This window comes from Ailuropoda melanoleuca, chromosome 15, assembly GCF_002007445.2.
Source record: "Ailuropoda melanoleuca isolate Jingjing chromosome 15, ASM200744v2, whole genome shotgun sequence".
NCBI classification, from domain to species: Eukaryota; Metazoa; Chordata; class Mammalia; order Carnivora; family Ursidae; genus Ailuropoda; species Ailuropoda melanoleuca.
In genome coordinates this window covers 41738113-41759700 of record NC_048232.1, presented here as the reverse complement: position 1 = coordinate 41759700, position 21588 = coordinate 41738113, and the positions used below count along the sequence as shown (strand labels likewise).

At 40.9% G+C, this 21588-nt stretch overlaps 1 protein-coding gene across 1 annotated transcript in view; it reads left to right on the top strand.

Moving 5' to 3' along the window:
- GRIP1 (glutamate receptor interacting protein 1) overlaps nt 1-21588 on the top strand; it is a 378833-nt gene that overhangs the window by 309367 nt on the left and 47878 nt on the right. The window contains 4 exon segments of the mRNA XM_034643413.1: nt 1929-1950; nt 1952-2007; nt 12251-12320; nt 14246-14391. Coding sequence (XP_034499304.1) covers nt 1929-1950; nt 1952-2007; nt 12251-12320; nt 14246-14391 — 294 coding nt within the window.

Genomic DNA, 21588 nt, shown 5'->3' with positions numbered 1-21588 from the left:
GTGTGTAAGTTGGGTAGCTAGCATCGAGCAAAATCAAGCAGTAAAAATAGTTTAGCTCCGCCATCCCACAAGCCTCCCCTTATGCTAATGTTTCCTTTCCCTTCCTGCGCCCCTTCCACCCCTTTCCAAAACCTTCAAGAAATGATTACCTTCGTTAGCAGCTTAGTGGGATAGATGTTATCTCTTCAGAGGGTATTTTCTTTTTAACCTTATCTCTAATTGAAGGTTTCCCAGACTGTTAAAGGCATTTTAAGAAGAGTGTGTTTAAGAATTTGTAGTGGTTCTTTCTTTTCTCAAATAGTAGTCAAGCCCTGGTAAATCACCTTAGTTCTCTCCACGGTTGAGATTCAACCAACGCACACGGGTTGTCTTTCTGTCGCATCAGTGTTCGTTACCTCTGTACCGGTTGGCCAGTGTCTGAGCCCACCTTCACCCTGTTCCAGTGCCCCCTGCCCTCCGGCTCCTCCTGGGACCTCCTGGAGCTCCCCAGGATCCAGGAATCAAAGGGCAATCCGTGGTGCTGTTGGGGCCTCCTGGGGTCCCGTGTTCCAACCCCCCAGGCAGCATCAGGCCTGACTGGTTGTGGCCAATACCATTCTAGTTGAGAAATACTCTATCACTCTTAATTCTCCACTTGAAGTATACTCTTCCCTCTTTTTATTACAAATTAAGGCACCTCCCTGACCCCCAAATCAACAACCATCACATCAAACTGAAATTTCTCCTAAAACCTATTCCCCCAGCTACCTTCAAACAACGGTTGGAAAAAAAAAAATTATTGCTGAATAGGTAACCCTGGCGAGACATGGTTGAAGAGAAACAAAGAAGATAACCAGACCTATGGTTCTTAAACTCTGTTATGCCGAAGAATCACCTGGAGAATGTGCTTAAAATGCAGATTTCTAGGCTTCATCTTTGGAAATTCTCATTCTCATTCCGCACGTCAGGATTCTGTATTTGTGGGGCGCCTGGGTGGCTCAGTTGGTTAAGCATCTGCCTTTGGTTCAGGTCATGGTCCCAGGGTCTCAGGATCGAATCCTGCATCAGGCTCCCTGCTCAGCGGGGAGTCTGCTTTTCCATGTGCCTGCTGCTCCCCCTGCTTGGGTGCTCATGCTCTCTCTCTCTGACAAAAGAGTGAATGAATGAATGAATGAATGAATGAATGAATGAATGAATGAATGAATGAATGGAATCTATATTTGTAACTTGCATTCCAGGTGAATTTGGCACAAAGGTTGCCCGAATGACACCTCAGTCATACTGAATTCAGGTGTTGCTGTGAATGACTCACAGCTGTCCTTGGGCAGGACACCTGTTCTTCACCAGGAGCATAATTTAGCAGGATTTTACAGGCATTCACCTTACTTCAGTTCCTTCAACTTTAACTTCATGATGTGGTTGTGGAATATAGGTGAGGTTCAGTGGGGTGGAGTCCGGAGCCGAGAACCAAGAAAGAATTCTTGAGATGTCTTTTGGTGCAAAATGGTGGCTTATTAAAGCAAGGGGATCAGGACGCACGGGCGGAAAGAGCTGCCGCCCTGGGTTGTGAGGGGTGCCTGATTATATACTATGGGGTTGGGAGAGGCAAGGAAAAGGGAGGTTGAGGAAACACTTTCCTGTGTTAAAGAAGACTCACAGGTACCAGAGGCCTTGCCATTGTCAAGTTAAGGTGGTTTTTCCCTCTAGCAAGACATTAGCATTAAGATGGTTGGGGGCTTCCTGGAAGAATGTCACACCTGTCCCACCCAGGAGAGGGGGTGGAGGGGAGGTAGCCGGGTGTCAGCTGATGCTTTGTCTTCAGCCAGCCTTCTGCTCCCTCATCATTCAGACGCTCATGATAATAGAATTCCTGATGCGTGTTCCTTGATCCGGTGCTCCGTTCTTCCTGGTCACCAACAGACATCCTCTTCTTTGTTTTGCAATTACAGAGTCTGTCATCCCAAGTAGTGGGTTTTCACGTGAAGCTCCCTAAGAAGCACAGTGTGGAGCTCGGAATAACCATAAGTTGTAAGTAAAAATGACTTTTTTTTTAAATGTAGAATTTTTAAAAAGACATCCGAAAATCGTACTGTCGAAGGGCTTACAGGTGTGACAAAAGTTTCTTAAGTGTCATGGCCAAGTTCCTGTGTCATGTTACACATAGGCAGAGCCAGTCCCACCGCCAGCACTTAACAGCTGTGTGAATGGGGCAAGTTACTTAATCTCTCTGCAATCTTAGGTTTCTTCATCTGTAAAATGGAAATAAGGGTATCCATAAACTATGGATTATTTGAAGTATTAAATAAATAAAAGAACATATTTATTATACCTTGTATAGTCCCAGGCAAGTAATAAGGACTCAATAAATGTGTCTCACCCCCACCATGAATAATTAGATGAGCTTAGAAATGCTTATAGGGTCTCTACATTTTAGTATATTGTGGATTAAGTTTTCACAATAATCCATTTAACTAACAAAAATCGCATTTATTTCCTTTTAAGACTATGCTCTTATCTGTCCACTATGCATCTATAAGCCATTTCGCAAGACTAAAATAATGTCTCTTAATTTAGTCACTTTCAGAATTCCTGCATGGTCCAAGATGTCTGGGTAACCAAACCAAAAAGAAAGGCAGAACATATAAATGTGTTTAATTCCCTCCTTTCCTCAGGCTCTAGATTTATAACTGCTTTGGTAAAACAGCTTTGAAAATTTCAGTCCCCGTTTCTAGAATGTGAGTTGAAGTTTTTATGCTTTTAATATCCATAAACTAGGTTCATCCACAAATGCCCCCAAGAAAATGAAGAAAATGACTAATGTATAAAGACCAAAGAGGCAGTCTTTGTGACCAAGGAGTGGTGCCTTCGAGAAAGAGCGATGAGGTCACGTGAAGTGCCTCGTTACACTCTGTTGGATAGCATTTATGTCCGTGGTTAAGGCACAAAGAGTTCTCAACTGGGCAGTATGAAATGGGGCCGTCAGCTTCAACTTTGACAATATAAATGTAATGCTGAAAATGAAATTTTAGGTCTAACCAATACATCAGACAGAGCTAGTGCAGCGCTGAAAGTAGTGGAACTACACTACAGAATGAATGTGAAGAACAAGGGGCTATGTGCACGAGAGCGCTCTTGCCTGCACCTCCTGAACCCCAGTGTAGCCTCAACTGAGAGAAGAGTCGCACTGATACGTCTCCACGTCTCTCTCTGATAAGTAGAAAGACGAGATGGGATGTTGGAGACTCCAGACCTATTCTAGGTACTACTGAAGTTGTGTATACCTTTAACTGGATCACTGAGCCTCATTATGAAACAAAGGGAGTATGCTATATTATTCTGTCCACAGCGATGGTTACTGAAATTAAGGGAGAGCTCATCAGAATTTACTATTCTGAAAATATTTGTGGCTCAAGGTGGCTGCAGCAAACCCCCATGTAACTTTAAGGCTGCTTTCGTTTATTCTATTTATTCCATTCCATTGATGTATTCCACCGGAATTGGCTGCGAATGCGGTCTCCCTTGGAGGAGTGTATAACCTTCCGGCTGTGCCGAGGGGCCCTGCCTTCCACTCCACTCTTTCTTCCCTTTGCCTGCATGAAAGAAATGCATTCTGAGTGCCTAGCATGCCTAGAGCCTATGCTAAGTTTTGAAAACACACCTCCTGTCCTTAGAGATACTTATTGCTAGTGCGTATGCTGAAGACATCCACAGCTCAGAAGCCTATTGTCACGTAGTCATTTCACTTCCAAATTTTAAGTGGGAAAATGGTCTTTATGTTTTTTACAATAGGTTTATTCTTAAAAATTGACATATGTCAGGGGAGGAGAGTAGGGAGATGGACAAAATGGGTGAAGGGGAGAGGGAAATACCGCTTCAGTTATGGAATGAATTCGTCACAGGAATAAAAGGGACAGTATAGAGAATAGAGTTGGGTATTGTAATCGCGTTGCACGGTGATGGATGATAGCTACACTTGTGAGCACAGCATCGCAGGTAGACTTGTCGAATCACTGTTTTACACCGGAAATGAATGTAATGCTGTGCGTCCGCTATACTTCAATTAAAGAAAAATTAAAGAAAAAATTGATACACATAATAATATAACTATAAAGGAAAGTATCCATTTAAAAGCTAATCCTGTGATATATTCCTTTTTTAAAGTCAATATTTAGATGCTCAATTTGTTTGAAGTGTATTCATGTATACACAACTATAAGATATTTTATTCATATGAAGAACCATTTAAAATTATGCTTTATGATGGTTTTGTGTATGAACTAAGTATTACATTTAATAGCAACAATGGGAACGTCCCCCAGACCCCCACAAGAATGGCCTGACTACGGGCCATTGTAAGCTACAGCTGTTCACGGGAGCTAGAAGGGTTATAGAAGGGTTATACGGTTCCTGGATGGAGGCATGCTACATAAGCTTGTCAAACCTGCTTGTCAGCCCGTCTACAGCTACAGTTCCCTTTATACAACTTATCATCCCTGCACCGAATTTGTGTCTCCTCGTGGAAAATACTCATATTTTCCCAATTGAGAAAACAGAATTTACTTTAAAAAAAAAGGAGGGGGGGCCAGAATCCATTTTTATTGTGATGAAATAATGAACCCCTGAGGCCTAGCACGGTTCCTGGCGTATATACAAGGGGCTTATTTAATCCCTGCCTTTGTGGAGTGGATGAATAAGGAGTCTATCAGAAACAATCTTCTGCTGACCATCTTCTGCTAACCACTGTGCACTCCAGAAAATGAGCCTTTGAAGGAGGTGATGAACACAGATGTCTATGCAAAGGCCCTCGTCTGAACTAAAAAAGCACTAACTTGGAAAGTGATTGAGAGCAAGGCCTCAGAGCCCACAGTGCTCCACTCCTAATTTTCTTGACCTCTCAGTACCATTTCCTTGTCTGTCAAACAGCACACTTGCTGCCTTCCTTGTAGCATTGTTGGGAAGATTAATGAGATAATATATGTAAAGTGCCTAGAACCAGTGATGAACCCTAACAAGTGTTAGTTATTATGATGATTGCTGTTTATTTTACACATAGAGCTTCGTGAAATAGCTTAATCCAAGCTCTACCCCACAAAATTTGGTGCCAACTGCAATTATAGCTCTTAGATAGGAAACCAAGGGACGCTCTTCTCAAACCCACAGGTACCGTTAGTGAAACTGAGGCCATGCAGGGGCTTACTGACATTTCCCACTATCTTTCTACAAAGTTGTCTTCTGTCTCCTTCACCTTGTGAGAACCTGAGTGGTAAGAAGCAGGCCTTCATTTCAGAAAACGTTCCACCAGAGCCTTTCACACTTGGCTGAAGCCTCACTCACTCTTCATACCTAATTGACTGAGAAATGAGTCTCTCTGATTTTGGATGTGGTGAGCAGTTTTAGACTAATTTTCTGAAGTTCCTAATGAGACATTCATAGCACATTAGCATCAGGCATGACTTTTATTGATGTTATTGCCATAATGTGGAGCAATTTATTATAGCAAATAAAGGGAAACAGCCTCACGCTGGAAACAGCTTCCTGAAGCTCTCAGACCTCAGCCAATCCGAAACCAGAGCACGTACCCAGCCATGCAGCCCACCTGCCTTTCAAGTCAGAGAACGCTGGTTGCCTCTGTCATGCACAGTTGTCAGTAAAGTCACTTTGATATTGATGTTTTCTTTTGCAGTTTTACTACAAGGATTTGTATCTACTTTGTACCAGGCATGACAATAAGCAGTTTATGTGTGTGTTTCCCACTTAATCCTTAGAGCGGCCCTGTGGCATCTATGCCCTTTTTATAGAAAAGAAAGGCTCGGCTGGGTAACCCGCCCCAGGACCCAGAGTCCAGCTTCATAAAGGCTGCACGGGATTCAAACCCATTTTGTCCGACTTAACATGGGCTTTGCTGTCACACCGGCACTCATCACTGCCTCTGCGTGATTGATGACCCTCCCCACATCCTTTATCAGAAAAGCAAAAGACAGCATTTTATGAGTGGAGTTAATTTGTTGGCTTTCCTTTTTAGTTGTGGCTGAATTGTTTTCAGGAACAAAGGCTTGCTTTTTTTTATATATAAAATCATAAAGCAGCTTTTTTGACAAGCACAACAAATCTGTCATTTTTCCCTTAAGTCTTAACCGTATTTAGAAGAGAATGGCTCAAGTTTTTTGCCAACTGTGCAATAAAAATTCTACTCACTGCTCCATTTCAAATCAAATAACTTGTTTCACTTGCCAACTCTCATATATATGATTGCAAGTAAAGTAAAGCTGAATGATTGTGTGTGTGTGTGTGTGTGTGTGTGTGTGTGTGTCTCCAGTGTAGTTTGGACACTTTATCAGGCCTTTTGAGCACAGTACCTTGACTAGCAGAGTAAGATCCATGAATGGCTAGATATTATCGAATGTTCTTGGAACACTTTGTTGATTCATGTTTAATTAGCTCCAAAATCCAGAAGATTTTCCCGGTCTTCTGATACACAGTTTTTTAAGCAAAAGATAGAGAACATCATTTTCTACCTTTCCAATGACTATTTGAGCAGTAAAGAATCCAGGTTCGCTTTAAGAATCAGTTTCTGATAGTGAGAAAGGACTGGTGATTTTAAATCTTCAGGGTCAAAAGATGGTAGTTTGATGGGGCGCCTGGGTGGCACAGCGGTTAAGCGTCTGCCTTCAGCTCAGGGCGTGATCCCAGCGTTATGGGTTCGAGCCCCACATCAGGCTCCTCTACTGTGAGCCTGCTTCTTCCTCTCCCACTCCCCCTGCTTGTGTTCCCTCTCTCGCTGGCTGTCTCTATCTCTGTCGAATAAATAAATAAAATCTTTAAAAAAAAAAAAAAAAAGATGGTAGTTTGAGCCCTGGCATTTAGCACTGCTCCCACCCCATACCGTTTTAAAACAATTGTGTGAGATTGTTCAAAGCAGGGGCGCCTGGGTGGCTCAGTCATTAAGCGTCTGCCTTCGGTTCTGGGCGTGATCCCGGAGTCCTGGGATCGAGCCCCACATCAGGCTCCTCTTCTGGGAGCCTGCTTCTTCCTCTCCCACTTCCCTGCTTGTGTTCTCTCTCTCGCTGGCTGTCTCTCTCTCTGTCAAATAAATAAATAAAGTCTTAAAAAAAAAAAAAAAGATTTTTCAAAAGCACAAACCCATAAGAAGAAGAAGAAAAGGGAAATAGATAGCAGTGACCAAATTTGGAAGTAGCAGAGAAGGTGGAGAAAGGTGAGTTTAAAGGAGCAGAAGGGAAAGTTGACAGGGAGCCGGATTTGCATCCTAAACTCCCTACAGGATCAGGAACTGGTTGAATGAGGAACTTCCGGAAGTGAGAGAGATGGGAGAGCTGAGACACAGACACGAGGAGTGGTGGAAAGCCTGTGAAGAAGTGAAGAATGAATTAGCCCCTTAGAGGCCTTCCCCCAGCCAGCACAGCCAGGCACCTCTCCCCTCCCTGGCAGACCCAAGTTTCATTCTCTGGGAAGCAGGAAACGGAGGAGCTCTGGCCTGGGAGAGCACAGCTGAGGTCTACAGAACCGGATGGGAGGAAAGTGTATACATACTGACCGTCGAGACTGCCAGTCGTCTTCCTCGCGGTAGGCTCAGGGAAGCCAGGTAGCCAAGCTTAACACCCTCTGGGTGGGAGGAACATCAGACCCATTCTGACCCTGGCCTGAACTATGCAGCAAAGACCAGAGTCTGCAGACCCCTTTCAGGTGCACCAAGCTTTCTAACAGCTTTGTAGGGCTGCATCTTGCATGTGAACAGACAGCTAAGAAAAAGCAGACACCCGAGGGCAGAATCTGATGTGCAAGTCTATCACCAAAAACAAAGAAGAAAAACAGAAGCAGGACATTCAGGAAGAAGAAAACCTTAAAAAGGAACAAGATTTCATTAACATCAGTAACAACCTAAGATAGTGTGTGGATGGGAGGCAGGAAATGAGTAGTAGTCTAAACAACATACCAAGGGAGACAAAGAGCTCCTGGAACTTAAGAACATGGCAGAAATTAAAATATTATAAAATAAAGGTGAGGGAAAATTCCAGAACTTAGAAGAAAACAACAAATAAATGAGGAATCTAGGATGGATAAGAAGTATATAGGCTGAGTCCAAAGGGCACAATATCCAAATAATAGCCATTACAGAGTGAAAGAGGAGAGAAAAGTGTGAGGGCTCCAAGGATCCGAGAGAGCAGGGTTAAGAGATGAACTGAGGCATATTAAAATTTTTAAGATTTATTTAAGCAGAAATAGATTCAAATCAGGCAGCGCCAAACTGGAAGGAGTTAGGAGTGCTCTACCCACAGGAGTCTGGGGGAAAACAGGTAGAGAAAGTGCAGACACAGAGAAAGGAAATTATTGATCAGCCGAAGTTTAAGTCTCCTTGGCTCTTTGTGATTGGTTTTCCTTAGTGTTTTGATTTTGTAAGTTTGAGGCATTGACTGGCTTAGATTTTGGTTTGTTTCTATCAGCCATCACAGCTTTAGAGCCATCTCAGTCTAATGGCCTCCTTGGTTAAATAGTGTTAACAGAAGTTAAGATCCAAGATCTATGGAGCAACCCTAGAAACCAAACAGTCCAGGCAGGTTGCAAACCTCTGCTAGAAACCCTGATATGATTTATCATACTAAGAGAAGATTTATATACCCTGGGATCTGAGGAGTTGAATTCATGATAAACACAAGAAAACTAAGCAAAGACACCAAGACAATAGACAACTCCAGGGAAAATATACCCTAGGAAAAGACATGGTATGCTGCATGACTTGTCTGTGAATACTGTTTACATAGTCATACCAAGGAAAACACCAAATATTGATCTTATAAAAAATTCAGACAAAACTGTGTTGGGGAGCCCACAGAGCAAGAAACATATGTGAATATGGTGCTGGTATAACATCTTTCATAACGAAAGGTAAATAATTAGCACTGAAAAGTGATTAAATAGTAGCAGTGATGTGTGATTTAGCATTACAGCAACAGCATCTGGGGAAGTAAGAAATGAAGGGCTGCTCTTGGAGAAATTTGACTCTTCAAATTGGATGCATATATAATTTTGATATAAGTGAAGAGGTTAAAAAAGTATATTTAAAAAAATAATATAGTAGGTAGTTTTCTTGTGAGGATCCAGAATGTACATCTATGAGCAGCATGAAAAAAAATCAATCATCGTGATGTTATAGAAATGGGTACTTGTGATTTAGGATAAACTTTCTAGTGACATTATCCTGTTGGGTTACAAAATAGCTGTAAAAGACGTGAAATTGATGGGTTTTGAAAAAACTTGTAGATGACTCAAAAATGTAGTTCTGGTAAAACAAAAACAACTAACAGAGATTAAAGAGTTTGAATTAAAATTATTTTCTGAACTATGACTAAAGAAAAGGCAGTATTTTAAATTTCATGTACATCATATAACATGAGATTTGTGTCATTGTTCTTTCTCCTTTGTCAGCCTTTCAGTTCTATACATTTGACCAGTTTATATTGAGATTTCAAGCAGTTGTGAAACTATTTTGTCTTTTTCAGAACTCAATAACCATGTGCTACCCCCACTCCTGACCCATTTAGGGTAACCTCCCTGCCAAATGATGGTCTGTATGGCCTTCCCAGCTAGACTCACTTGGCAGAAGAGAGAGTTTCATGGCTAATAACTTCATGAGACTTAACCATCCCTGCCCCCCCCATTTTATGCAACTTCTGTAAGGTTTCATGGCTTGTGCTCAGAGCAGAGCTGCCTAGCTTTATAGTTAGTGTCAATAAACATGTATTAAACAAATGATTCCGTGGAGAACTTCAATCAAATTTGAAGCATTAAGTGCTAGTGTATTCTCCTTCAAAGGGTCACACATTCAGAACCCCTCAGGGGTGAGGCAAGTCAGTGAATGAGATCCATCCAGGGAGGACAGTGGCAAATGGGAAATTGAAGGCTCCATGCAAAGGGGGGAGTTGGAAAGTATCCAGTGTTGCTAACTAATCATAACAGTAAACACTTAATGTAGCGCATTGCATGTGCGCTGGTCCAATCAGATTGCTTTAATGTGAAAACTCAATGCTTGCCTATTATTGTTCTTCACCACCATTTGCAGATAAGAAAACTCAGGTGCCTAAAGACTATGCTCTCAAATGTATGTGGCTGATAAGTGGTAGAGCCAGGATTTTGGATCCAAGCATTCTGGCTGCCAAGTCCCAGCTCTTCACCATTCTACCATATTGCCTCTCCAATTTTTTTTTAAAAGAAGCTATACATGTGCATGAAATCGACTAATTTTTAAATGTTCGCAATTAATCTAACTGTTTAAAGCACTACAAGTCAAGCAAAGCATGCTTGGTTTGTGCCCTCTTCTCAGGTAGTGGAGAATTAAAACAGGTACTGGGGTATGCAAACGATGTCTGGGCCTCCAGAGCCACAGTAAATGTGCCTGATAGGCACGGTAGCCACAGTGCCAGGACCTCGTACAGATTTGGACCCGCTTCTGGGTTCAACTTTATCACTCCAATGGACATCTACCCTGATGAGCTTTTCAAGCCTCAGGTATGGTCTTGGTTAAAGGGAAAGAGAAGAATCTAGTAAATGTGAGTATGGGCACCATATGTGTCCATATGCCGTAATGACTTTCAAACCTCTCTGCAAAGCTGTGTGGGTTTGTCCAAGAAGCCGCAGTACTATTTTCCTCTGTTGCAAAGATGACAGGGATGGGTTTGATGTATTTTGTTGCCTCTACTATTGTTTCATTTCGACCATTTCAGTGGAACGTGGATTTTATTAAAAACCAGGGGAAACATTGAGTGCTCTGTGATGGTTAATACAGCTGGGCAAAATAGAGTATAAAGTCATTGGCAGATGCTAAAAAAGTTGTATTTTCTGGTAATAACAAAGTTTTTGTCTTTGAGCCCTATGCCCAAAACAATTTGCAGTTGTAAAATATGACATGTGTAAAAATGCTAAATATTTATATTTCTCTGGAGGAATTATATCAAATCATTGAGTGGAGGTTTAAATTATGAATTAATTGTAGTGAATAGAATGTTTTGCATACATTGCTAGAAGCTAAGAATAATGATTGAATGAAGTCCCATTAACATTTACTATGGGCTAATTTAGACAGTGGGTAAGGTATTGGTCTATGTATTTGCTTTTTCTTTCAATGTGGTGTTGAGATATTAAACCATCTGTTCTTATGCATAAACATTTTCTTGGGATTCAGTTGGGATTATGGGATATGATATGGTTCTATGATTATTATGGGGTGATCAGCCTGTTTATAATAAAATCTTACTTTAGGGGCCTTTTAATGATCCTTAAAAGGAAATCACTACAGACTTCAAACTGGCAAAACATCTCTTGGAGGCAAATTGTTTGTTTTTTTTTAAATAAATGTCAGTATGGGTTATTTTAATTATCAAACACCTAAATTAAATGTAAACTTTCTAGATCAAGATGATATTTTTGTACTTATGTGAACTATAGCTCATTTTCAGGATTAATTCTATGGTAGACTCAAAACTAATTGCTTTTCATTCTCATCAAATGGAAATATCCCTGAGAGAAGTTATAAAGCCCAAAACTGACCACTGTGCAGGATAATAGGATAATCTGTAAACTCAATAAAAGTTATATGTGCATAGTTAGAATATGAATATGTATAAAAATATAATTAAGTCAAATATTTACTACTGTCAATAAAATAAAATATTCACATTCCAGAGCACTTCAGAGCATTCTAGATATGAATGTGTGAGCAAAATTTTAAGATGTACAGTCTACGTAGCAAAAGATTTCCTTCTGGAAAAAAAAAAAAAGGAACCTGAAATCAATGCATCTCCACTTTCCAACCCCGTATGCTTGAGTAATATGGCATGGTTCCATAAAAAGTGGTGTCTCCTCATCAAAAAGAAGTGAAGATAGAAGTGGGAGAAGGGAGCACATATGAATGCCAGTAAGGGGAGCCCCCAGTTGCTTCTGATAGTCTCCTATTGGGGTATTCACCTTCCACCTTTCTCTTGGGAATCACAAGTTGAAATAGATTTAAATCTGATGGGCAGCTCTGCAATTTCTTTCTCCAATTGCAAATTTAAAATGACTTTGCTTTAGTTTTTAAGTTTATAAATACTTCAACACGAACATTTTTATATCAAGGAAGTGTAATGTGCACATTTTCTAATTCATTTGCCGAGCATCTTTGCTTTGCATACAAACCGTACTTGCATTAACCATTGCTGTATAAACAGTGTGGGTGGATCATGGATATAAAGATGTGACTATTCTGACTTCATTATTACAGCACCATCTAGCAGAAAACCAGGAGATCCCCTTGTCATATCAGATATCAAGAAAGGAAGTGTGGCGCACAGGTAAGGAAAATGAATGTTCTGGTTCATTCCAAGGCATTTCTTCTTCTTTAAGTAACTCTACTCCCCACATGGGGCTTGAAATCATGGCTCCAAGATCAAGAGTCACATGCTGTACCGACTGAGCCAGCCAGGTGTAAGGCATTCCTTAATTAAAGTAGAAATGATCTTTCCACACCCAAGGTGAACTTTGCTAATGGATCATGTATTCTTAGTATTTTCCAGGCAGCCACTATTAAGTGATCCTATTCAACATTCCTCATGCAGTGACTTTGTAACTCTCCCATCTCACGTCTATTTCTGTACCCACTGCAGACAACAATCACCTGAAAATATCTTTTAGGGTCCTTCCTGAGTCCATCACTGGCTCTCCTTCACTGATCATCTTACATCCTTCATTTTCCAGCCAAAAACCTGGAAGTGGCCCCAGTTATGAGACACACCCCACGTGGAGATAATAGCTTGTGGAAGAGCTTTGCTAGATGCCAGAATGTCCTCCCTAGCCAAGCCAGATCCTTGAGCCTTGAACAATGTTTGTTTTCTATTTGGTCCATATACCGTCAAAATCAGAGTCTCAAACTTTTGATTTCACAGATGAAAAATATTTATTTTAAAGATTTATTCATTTATTTTAGAGAGACAGAGCATGAGTGGGAGGGGCAGAGGGAGAGAGAGAGAGAGAGAGAATCTCCAGCAGACTGGAGCAGAGCCTGAGCAGGGCTGGATCTGACCGCCGCAAGATCATGACCTGAGCCTAAACCAGGAGTCAAGACGCTTAAACAACTGCACCACCCAGGTTCCCTTAGATAAAAAATATTCTTTAATCTTTGGGAATACTGATATAAGACTGTTAGCTTTCTATTGTCCAATTAAGGACTTTTTTAAAATCCCATCTATTATCACAGTCATTTCATTAAAATAATATCTTAATGCTCAAAAAGTAGGAAGGACATTGTATGAGTTTAGGTATAGAGCTATAGGCTCAGATGCCATGACAGGGAGACTCATATATAGACTGGGACAAACAAGTCTGCAGCGTGTGTCTCACATAACAGCTGGTAGGTAGGCAGGCAATGCGGGGCTTGGGGAAGCAACTCTGCGATCCTCACCAGTTTGCTCCAGTCCCTGCAATTTTCTAGCCGCAGAAGGGAAGTGGGTGTGGTGCTAAGAGAGTCTAGGGTGTGCATCTTTAGGGAATGACCCAGAAGAAGAGAGAGGAGAATAGAGGCTGAAAGCAATTAGCAATCTCTGTCACAGATATAATGCCTAAAGGATAGTTCTTAGCAAAACATAACCTTCCTTACAAATATGTGTGTGTATACATATATGCACCTGCAAACACATACACATTCTCATTATTTTTCTCAGTTCATGATGGACCTTAAAAATTTTCAACAGACCTGCAGAAGTCCAGTACCAGTGTTAGACTCTCAACAGCCATGGTTTTCCTGGTGCGGGTGAAAATGGCAGGGACACCAAGATTCAGACCTCCACTAAGTCCAACCCCCCATGACTTCCCTCACACTCCCGGCCCTCCCCTAGTACCTGGACTGCCAAGGGTGAAAAGTAGTGCAACAACGTGGAGAAGCATGAGGATGCCCAGTATCTGTGAACCCTGCACCATTACCTCACTTTCTAGGAAACTCATAAGTCCTGAGTCAAGCTTATATGGTGGTCCTGGACTAATTCAACAAACCAGTAAAAAAAAAAAAAAAAAAAATGTTTTTAACACTCTGAAATGTAATGTCATGGCAGCCACCCAAACTAAGACTGGAAAAAAAGGGATTTGTTAATAAAATGCAATTTAAAAAGAGTTGAAGAACCTCTCCTCCTCTAAAGACTGCCATAATGCTACATTATTCTTAATGCCTCTCAACTGACACGGGTAGGTGCTCATTAATCATGTGTTGCTCTGCATTTACCAACAGGACTGGCACCCTGGAACTCGGGGATAAATTACTTGCGATAGATAACATCCGGCTGGACAACTGTTCAATGGAAGATGCAGTTCAGATCCTCCAGCAGTGTGAAGACCTGGTGAAGCTCAAAATCCGCAAAGATGAAGATAATTCGGGTATCGATAACTTCCTTAGTTAAGACTGATTTCTCTAACTGCCCATCTGTCACAGAAGATATTAGATCCTGATGTTTTCCAGACAACAGCTGGCTAGTGACATTGCAGCAGTGTTTTCCGTAGTTAAAAAGGTCTTTAAATTGTGTGTTAAGAGTGTAGTATGAATTTTAATTAGTGGTGCTTTTAATGATATAATTAAGATATTTTTATTATAAAACATTATTTCGGTTGTATCAAAATAATGTATAAAAATGAAAACTTAATCATCACCCAATACTACCCTAATATAATGGAGCCAGTCATTTTTTTTAAAGATTTTATTTATTTATTTGAGAAAAAAAGTGAATGAGCAGGGGGGAGGGGCAGAAGGAGAGAGAGAGAGAAGCATACCCCCCACTGAGCAGGGAGCCTGATGTGGGACTCGATCCCGAGACCTGGAGATCATGACCTGAGCCAAAGGCAGACGCTTAATCGACTGAGCCACCCAGGGACCCCAGAACCAGTTGCTCTCTAGTTGATATTTATATTACATAATTATAGTCACAGTGCATGTTATAACTTCAGAAGCACATTACCACTTTTCAAACACTTAACTATCGTTTTTTGTTTACTGCCTGTAATTTATCATTTTTCTCTTCTTACTTAGATTGCTTCCAGTTGTTTTGCTATCATAGTACAATCAGGACATCTTTATGTATGGATATCTTTACTCAACTTTTCTTCTTCTTCTGAGTTATTTCCTTAGGAAATATTTTTAGAAGTAGAGTTGCTGAGTAAGAATAAAAAGGAACTTCTCAGGATTCCTGACAAGTCTTGTACCATGTTTCTAAAAGGGCCGTATCCATTTGTAGGGTTTCCAGTAATGGATGAATACAGTGGGGCAGTGCTTCTCAAACTTTCTTAGGCCTCAGGATCACCCGAAAAGCTTGTTAAAACACAGCTCCTCATAAGAAATAGCAAAGAGATCGGTAGGAGAAGGAAGGAAAGAATGAAGGGGGGGTAAACAGAAGGGGGAATGAACCATGAGGGACTATGGACTCTGGGAAACAAACTGAGGGTTTCAGAGGGGAGGGGGTTGGGGGATTGGGATAGGCTGGTGATGGGTATTAAGGAGGGCACGTATTGCATGGTGCAGTGGGTGTTATAGGCAAACAATGAATCATGGAACACTACATCAAAAACTAAGGATATACTGTACAGTGACTAACATAACATAATAAAAAATTTAAACCACACAGTTCCTGGATACTACCCCCAGAAGGCCTGAGATTCTGCATTTCTAACAAACTTCCTAATGATACTCCTGTGGTCCAAGAAATACAATCTGAGCAGCCCGGCCGTAGAAGTTCTTTTATCTGATTATGATAAGAACCTAGAGCTAACTGAAAAAAAGTCCATAATTGAAGGATGCAGCTAATGTGGGGAATTACAGAAATTGATAGATATGGATAGCATGAACATTTAATTTAAAATTTTGCCAATATTATGGGTGAAGCCAATTTCTTCGCTATGAATATCATCCCGCTGACTATAGTTACAAGTTGTTTTACTTGTTTATTGGCCTAAACCTTACATATAATATATAGTTTGTGTTTTCCAGTTTTGATTTTGTTTTGTTTTGCTTTATTTTAATAACAGTGAAAATTTGAAGAATTTAAAGTAATCTGAATGTTTACTCCAGTTAGATTTTTATTTGCCCAATGTTTTCAAGCTTTCTCTTTACAGAATTAGATTTTTGCCTAATGACTCCCCTTACTGAATTTTTCCAAAGCATTTGATTTTGTTTTCGTAGAACCACTATACTCATGTTTCGTAGGTTATGTAAGATTCATTAAATTACATAGTTACAAAAACCAGTAAAACTGACATAAACAGGCTTGAGAATAAACAAAATTGACCCTAAATTTTTAAGCTTACAACTCAATTGTTAGCAGTCACAGAGGTGCACAGAAGTACTAGGGAAAAAGACCTATTACTCTGGGGCATTTAATGGCATTGGTAGATATATTTTACTAAGAAGATAGAGAACCACAATTAATCCAGTGATGGCTAAAGAGAGCTTGGTTAAGAGAGCTTCTGCTGCATATAATTTAATTCCAACCAATGATGAATTATTGTCAGTGTTCTGGAATCTTCTTTAATTAAGCCATCTAGATTTAGAGCTTCTGGTCATGTCAGGCCATGTGTTTTGGATTCCTATTCAAAGTCAAAACAGGTTGGTAGTTGGATCCATCGGTGGTACAGCTGATGATTGTATCCAAATGTATTTTATAACCAACGCTGAAAAATTTCCACTCATTATTTCTCAAGCAACTGATTTTCTGTACCAACATTTGCATTCTTCTCCTTACAAGCATGCTTCAATTGCACTTTCTTTTGGGGATTTATTTCAAAAAAGGATAAAGCCTCAAGCATCAGTCTGGGTTCTATCCTAGTGAAGAGGCAAAGCTCTGTGGAGAAACCCATTTTGCATGATTTGCCAAACTAAGCAGATCTCAGCTACCTTCCGTGCAGAGTAAAAAAGCCAATCCAGAGATGAATATGTATAGTGCCCACATTTGGCGATTTTCCCAGTTCCAAAGCCAGGCTGTGCAGATATGTTGGGCAGGAGGAGTTTCAGAAATAATAACTGAGTACTTGGAGAGCCAGACCATACTTTCAATTGCTTCTTTCCTTCAGTTTATTTTTCCCCTGTAGACCTTTCCCTCTACAATCCCTATGTCTAATACTATGGTAATTCTCTTGCTTATTAAGTTTTTTTTTTCACTTTTAAGAGGTCCTATTTTTAAAATACTAAATCCTTCCATTGAAAACCATGCACCTACCGAAAATAAGACTGTAAATATAGGTGTGAGGTACATATTTACCCAAACCAGATTTCCCCAAACTGGTGTTTGAAAATAATATACTCATTCAGATATGTTTTTATAACAGACCACTATTTGAAAATTACCATCTGATCATTGATTTGGAAGAATTTGAGTGTTTCTATATCCTCTTCCAACATGAGACTCTAAGTATCATTTGAGTAAATGAATTCTCTTTTATTCAGAGCAGAGCAAGGAGTGGGGGAGGAAATTATTCAAAATGAATTCGTTCAAGGCAGACTCTGTGGTCAAAGACCACATGCTTTACAAGTCTGAGTTTAAAGCCCAGCTCTACCACATTTGAGCTCTGTGAGTTTGGGCAAGTTACTTAACCAGTCTGAGATTCAGCTCCATTTTCAGTAATGTGCATGTAGTAATACCCACCTTAGGGAGCAGTTGTAACTTATTAATAGAAATGTTTACCGGCACAGTTGGTATTCAACACATGGGGACTGTTTTCATTACTATTACATCCTAAAATGCCTTTCCCTGCCTTTGTTCTTACCCTTCATCAAGATTTAAATGAATGGGAAATACACACTAATCATTACAACAGTCACTGATTTTGGAAGTTTGATACTGTGCTTAATCTGAAATTAAACTGGTGATATGGGGGGGGGTGCCTGGGTGGCTCAGTCATTAAGCATCTGCCTTCGGCCCCAGGACCCTGGGATCAAGCCCCTCATCGAGCTCCCTGCTCTGCTGGGAGCCCGTTTCTTCCTCTGCCACTCTCCCTGCTTGTGTTCCCTCTCTCGCTGCCTGTCTCTCTCTGTCAAATAAATAAACAAAATCTTTAAAATAAATAAATAAATAAACTGGTGATATGAATTATCACCATCTTTTGTCTCAGTATTTTTAAACAGCAATACTCACTATATATTCTTCACTCCCTAAAATGTTGTTCATCCTAATATCGGACTTCCTGTACTCCAGGAGTCTTCCAGTTCTTTCCTTAACTATCTGCCTCTCTCAGTCTTGCTTCTCTCATCAGTTACAGAAGGTTTATAACCCTACTCGCTATAACTTGGCTTCCTAAGCTAGCAGTACTGCAGTTAGGTTCATAGACGTTGCTTCAGCATCTTCCAGTTATGCTAACTGCATTGTCTTGCCTTGTCCCTTACCCAAAGAGATGGTAGAACTACTCTCAAAAGTTGTTATGTTTTTCGTTCAGTCGTGCCATCAGCCTTTATTTGGTGTCTATGAGGTGTTAGGGTCAGCTAGGTCTTAGATTAAAAAAGATACAATCCCAGCCCCCAAGTCAGTTACCACTTTATGTGAGGTACAAAAGACAATAAATAAGTAATAATATGATGAATGTTCTAGGTGTAAGCGCAAAATGTTAAGAGAATGTGGAGGCATCCATTTGAGCCTGGGGAGCCCAAGAAAATGCTTCTATCAACCTTGGTCTTGAAAGTATTTGGAAGGTGTTAAAATTAACAAGAACAGAATGGGCTACAACAGATTGGAAAGCATGGCACATCCTAGTAGCAGACATAGCTGAAGCAAAAATTATGTGTAAGGACTCGGTAGTAGGTGAGCAGAAAGATGCACTGAAGCCAGATCATTATGGCCCTAAACCATGTTAAGACGTTCAAACTTTACTCCCAAAACCAATGGGAGCCATTGAAAGACGTAAAGCAGGGGAGTGAGGCCATACTATTTGGTCAGTGATGACTGTTTGTAATTGGTTACCGAAGAATGAGGCATTCAAGAGTCTGAATCAACTCTGTTTCTAGCCCAGCCTCAGGGAGCAGTAGAATGGAAATGACTAAGAACACTAGGCTAGCTTCACAACTGATGAGCTGGGAAATGGGAAAATGAAATTCTCATCCATAAATGTCCATTTAATGCCTATTTCACTTGGCTGTTTTTAAGGATTAAAGGAGGTGGGGCGCCTGGGTGGCACAGCGGTTAAGCGTCTGCCTTCGGCTCAGGGCGTGATCCCGGCGTTATGGGATCGAGCCCCACATCAGGCTCCTCTGCTATGAGCCTGCTTCTTCCTCTCCCACTCCCCCTGCTTGTGTTCCCTCTCTCGCTGGCTGTCTCTATCTCTGTCAAAATAAATAAATAAAATCTTTAAAAAAAAAAAAAAAAGGATTAAAGGAGGTAATAGATTTAAGGACTCAGCAATGATGTTTGGTGCCTAGTAAGGCCCAATGAATCCTAAATGTTAACTGCCATTATTAGGATACTTTTAAGATTAATTTTAGCTTTATTTTACAGTGTCTAAATCTTTTGGAACACTTGGCATTATAGGGATTTGCCCCATCCCCCACCTCCCAATATTCAGTGATCATTCTGGCTTTAGGGGCTTCCGTATTTGTCATCTTTCATTACCATAGGATGACAAATCAAGCACAGCCAAATGGTTCTTGCCTGGTCTGAGGCTCTAAAACAAGGGCTGTTACCCAATCCTTAGGTCCCAAAGATGCAAATAACCCTCTTGACATGAAATCTGTTGTTTTTCTTTGATTGCACCTAGATCCGATGTAAGCGAAGAGGGAGGGAGAGGATAGCGGAGAAGCAGCCCTGAGGCAAAACAGTTGAGAATCTGGGGAGTTGTAGGAAGAAATAGAGGGAGGCTTCCAAACCTGTCCCAAGTAATTCCGGAGGGTCTGTCTGCTTTGTATGACTGCCTTCGTGCCAATCAAATACATAGCTGCTAATGATTTCTCTCTTGATTTAGACACCTCACTTCTCGTACAGAGGATGTTTTAGAGACTATAAATTCAGTATTTTACCTTCATTGGCACTAATTTGTGTAGAGAAACATTTCCAGGCTGCAATTTGTCCCATTCAAAGCAAATTACCGTTACACATTTCCAAATAGAGTCGTATGCTCATATAGCCTTGGTACCAGTTCAATCTGCCCTTCAAAGATTTGAGCTTTCATTTTTGGTTTTTTTTTTTTTTTCAGTTCATCATTGCTAAGCCAGCTAAAGAATTTGCCCCAGCTTTGACCCCCCTCAAATGTGGGTTGAAGTAGCTGAAAGACCCCGTGACAAGCAAGCAAGAATGATCCTAGCTGTGCTAGGTGGAATAATAGGGATGGTTTGGGCAAAAGCCTTCAAAAGAAGCTACAGTAGATTTAAAATAAAATAAAAAAAAAGGAAAGAAGAGAAAGAGAGAAAGAAAAAGAATATCTTCTTTTTTTTAATGCTTGATCTCAAAGTAATGGTTTCAAACTCTAGTCAGAATCACTCAGAAGCCTTGTTAAAACACAGGTGACGGGGCCCCTCCCCCAGAGATTGGGATTCCTACAGGTCTGAGGTGTATTTCCAACAAGTACTTGTATAACGCTGAAGTTCCTGGTCCGAAGACTCAACTTTGAGAAGCGCTGTCACAAAGCAGCCTAACCTGGAGACTTATGAAAGATCACTAACATAAATTCAAATTTTACTCTTAGGCACTCAGCTGCTCCTTGGAACTCTGTTGGTAGACTGTTTTGACACGGCCAGATAAAATGCCCACACAACAGTAGGAAGCTCTAAGGGTGTTCTTCTAAATGGTTCATTTTCTCAGGCCTGTCCTCCAAGAAATGTAGCCATATTGCATAAAATGAATTCCATCGCTTTTAGTTGAGGTGAACTTTGATTGACCTGCACATGTATGCATTCCAAAGGCTCTCTCCCAAATCCAAGCCTCCTATTTGGTCCACGCAAGCAGCTGCCATTATGGATTCCAGCCAGACAGCGTTCATTTTGTTAAACAGGCAGCACTCAAGAAGCCTGAAAATAACATTGTAGATAAGAAATGCTGCAATTTTGCATCTGTTCTGTGGTCCCATTAATTTTCTTAACTAGAGCTGAGCAGAGCAAACAAGTAGGCTGGCCCCTTTTCATGTCTTTCACTAATAGTTGTAAACCTTCTGTTGTGATATAAAAGCTTCTTATAATATCATTAACATCCGTTTGGGCTCCCTTTGAAACTTAGTGGTGATCCTGCATTTTTCCTTCTCAGAAAGTTTTTGTTCTGGTTACACACTCCAGTTGCTCCTTTCTAAACTGGAGCAGCCCCAAGGGGGAGGGGCTTGGAGTGCTTCCACCTCCAAAATGGTCTGAGCATACATGGCGGTTATCACCCTCCTAAGCTGTAGGGCCTCCCCACTGCCAGTTGGGCTAACGCCCGAGAAGGCAGATGGAGTTGGAAGTGCCTGAAGCTGACTCAGACACTCTTGGCACTGTGGAGGGAGGGTGCTCTAGCTTTGCTGGTTCCCACAGTGGCAGCCCGGGTCTCGGTGTCACTCTTTGAGTGAGCCCTGTTGGGTGTGCTTCACCTTGCAGAGGGAAACTGGACCTCAGAGGAGCGAGGAGGGTGACTCACAAAGCTC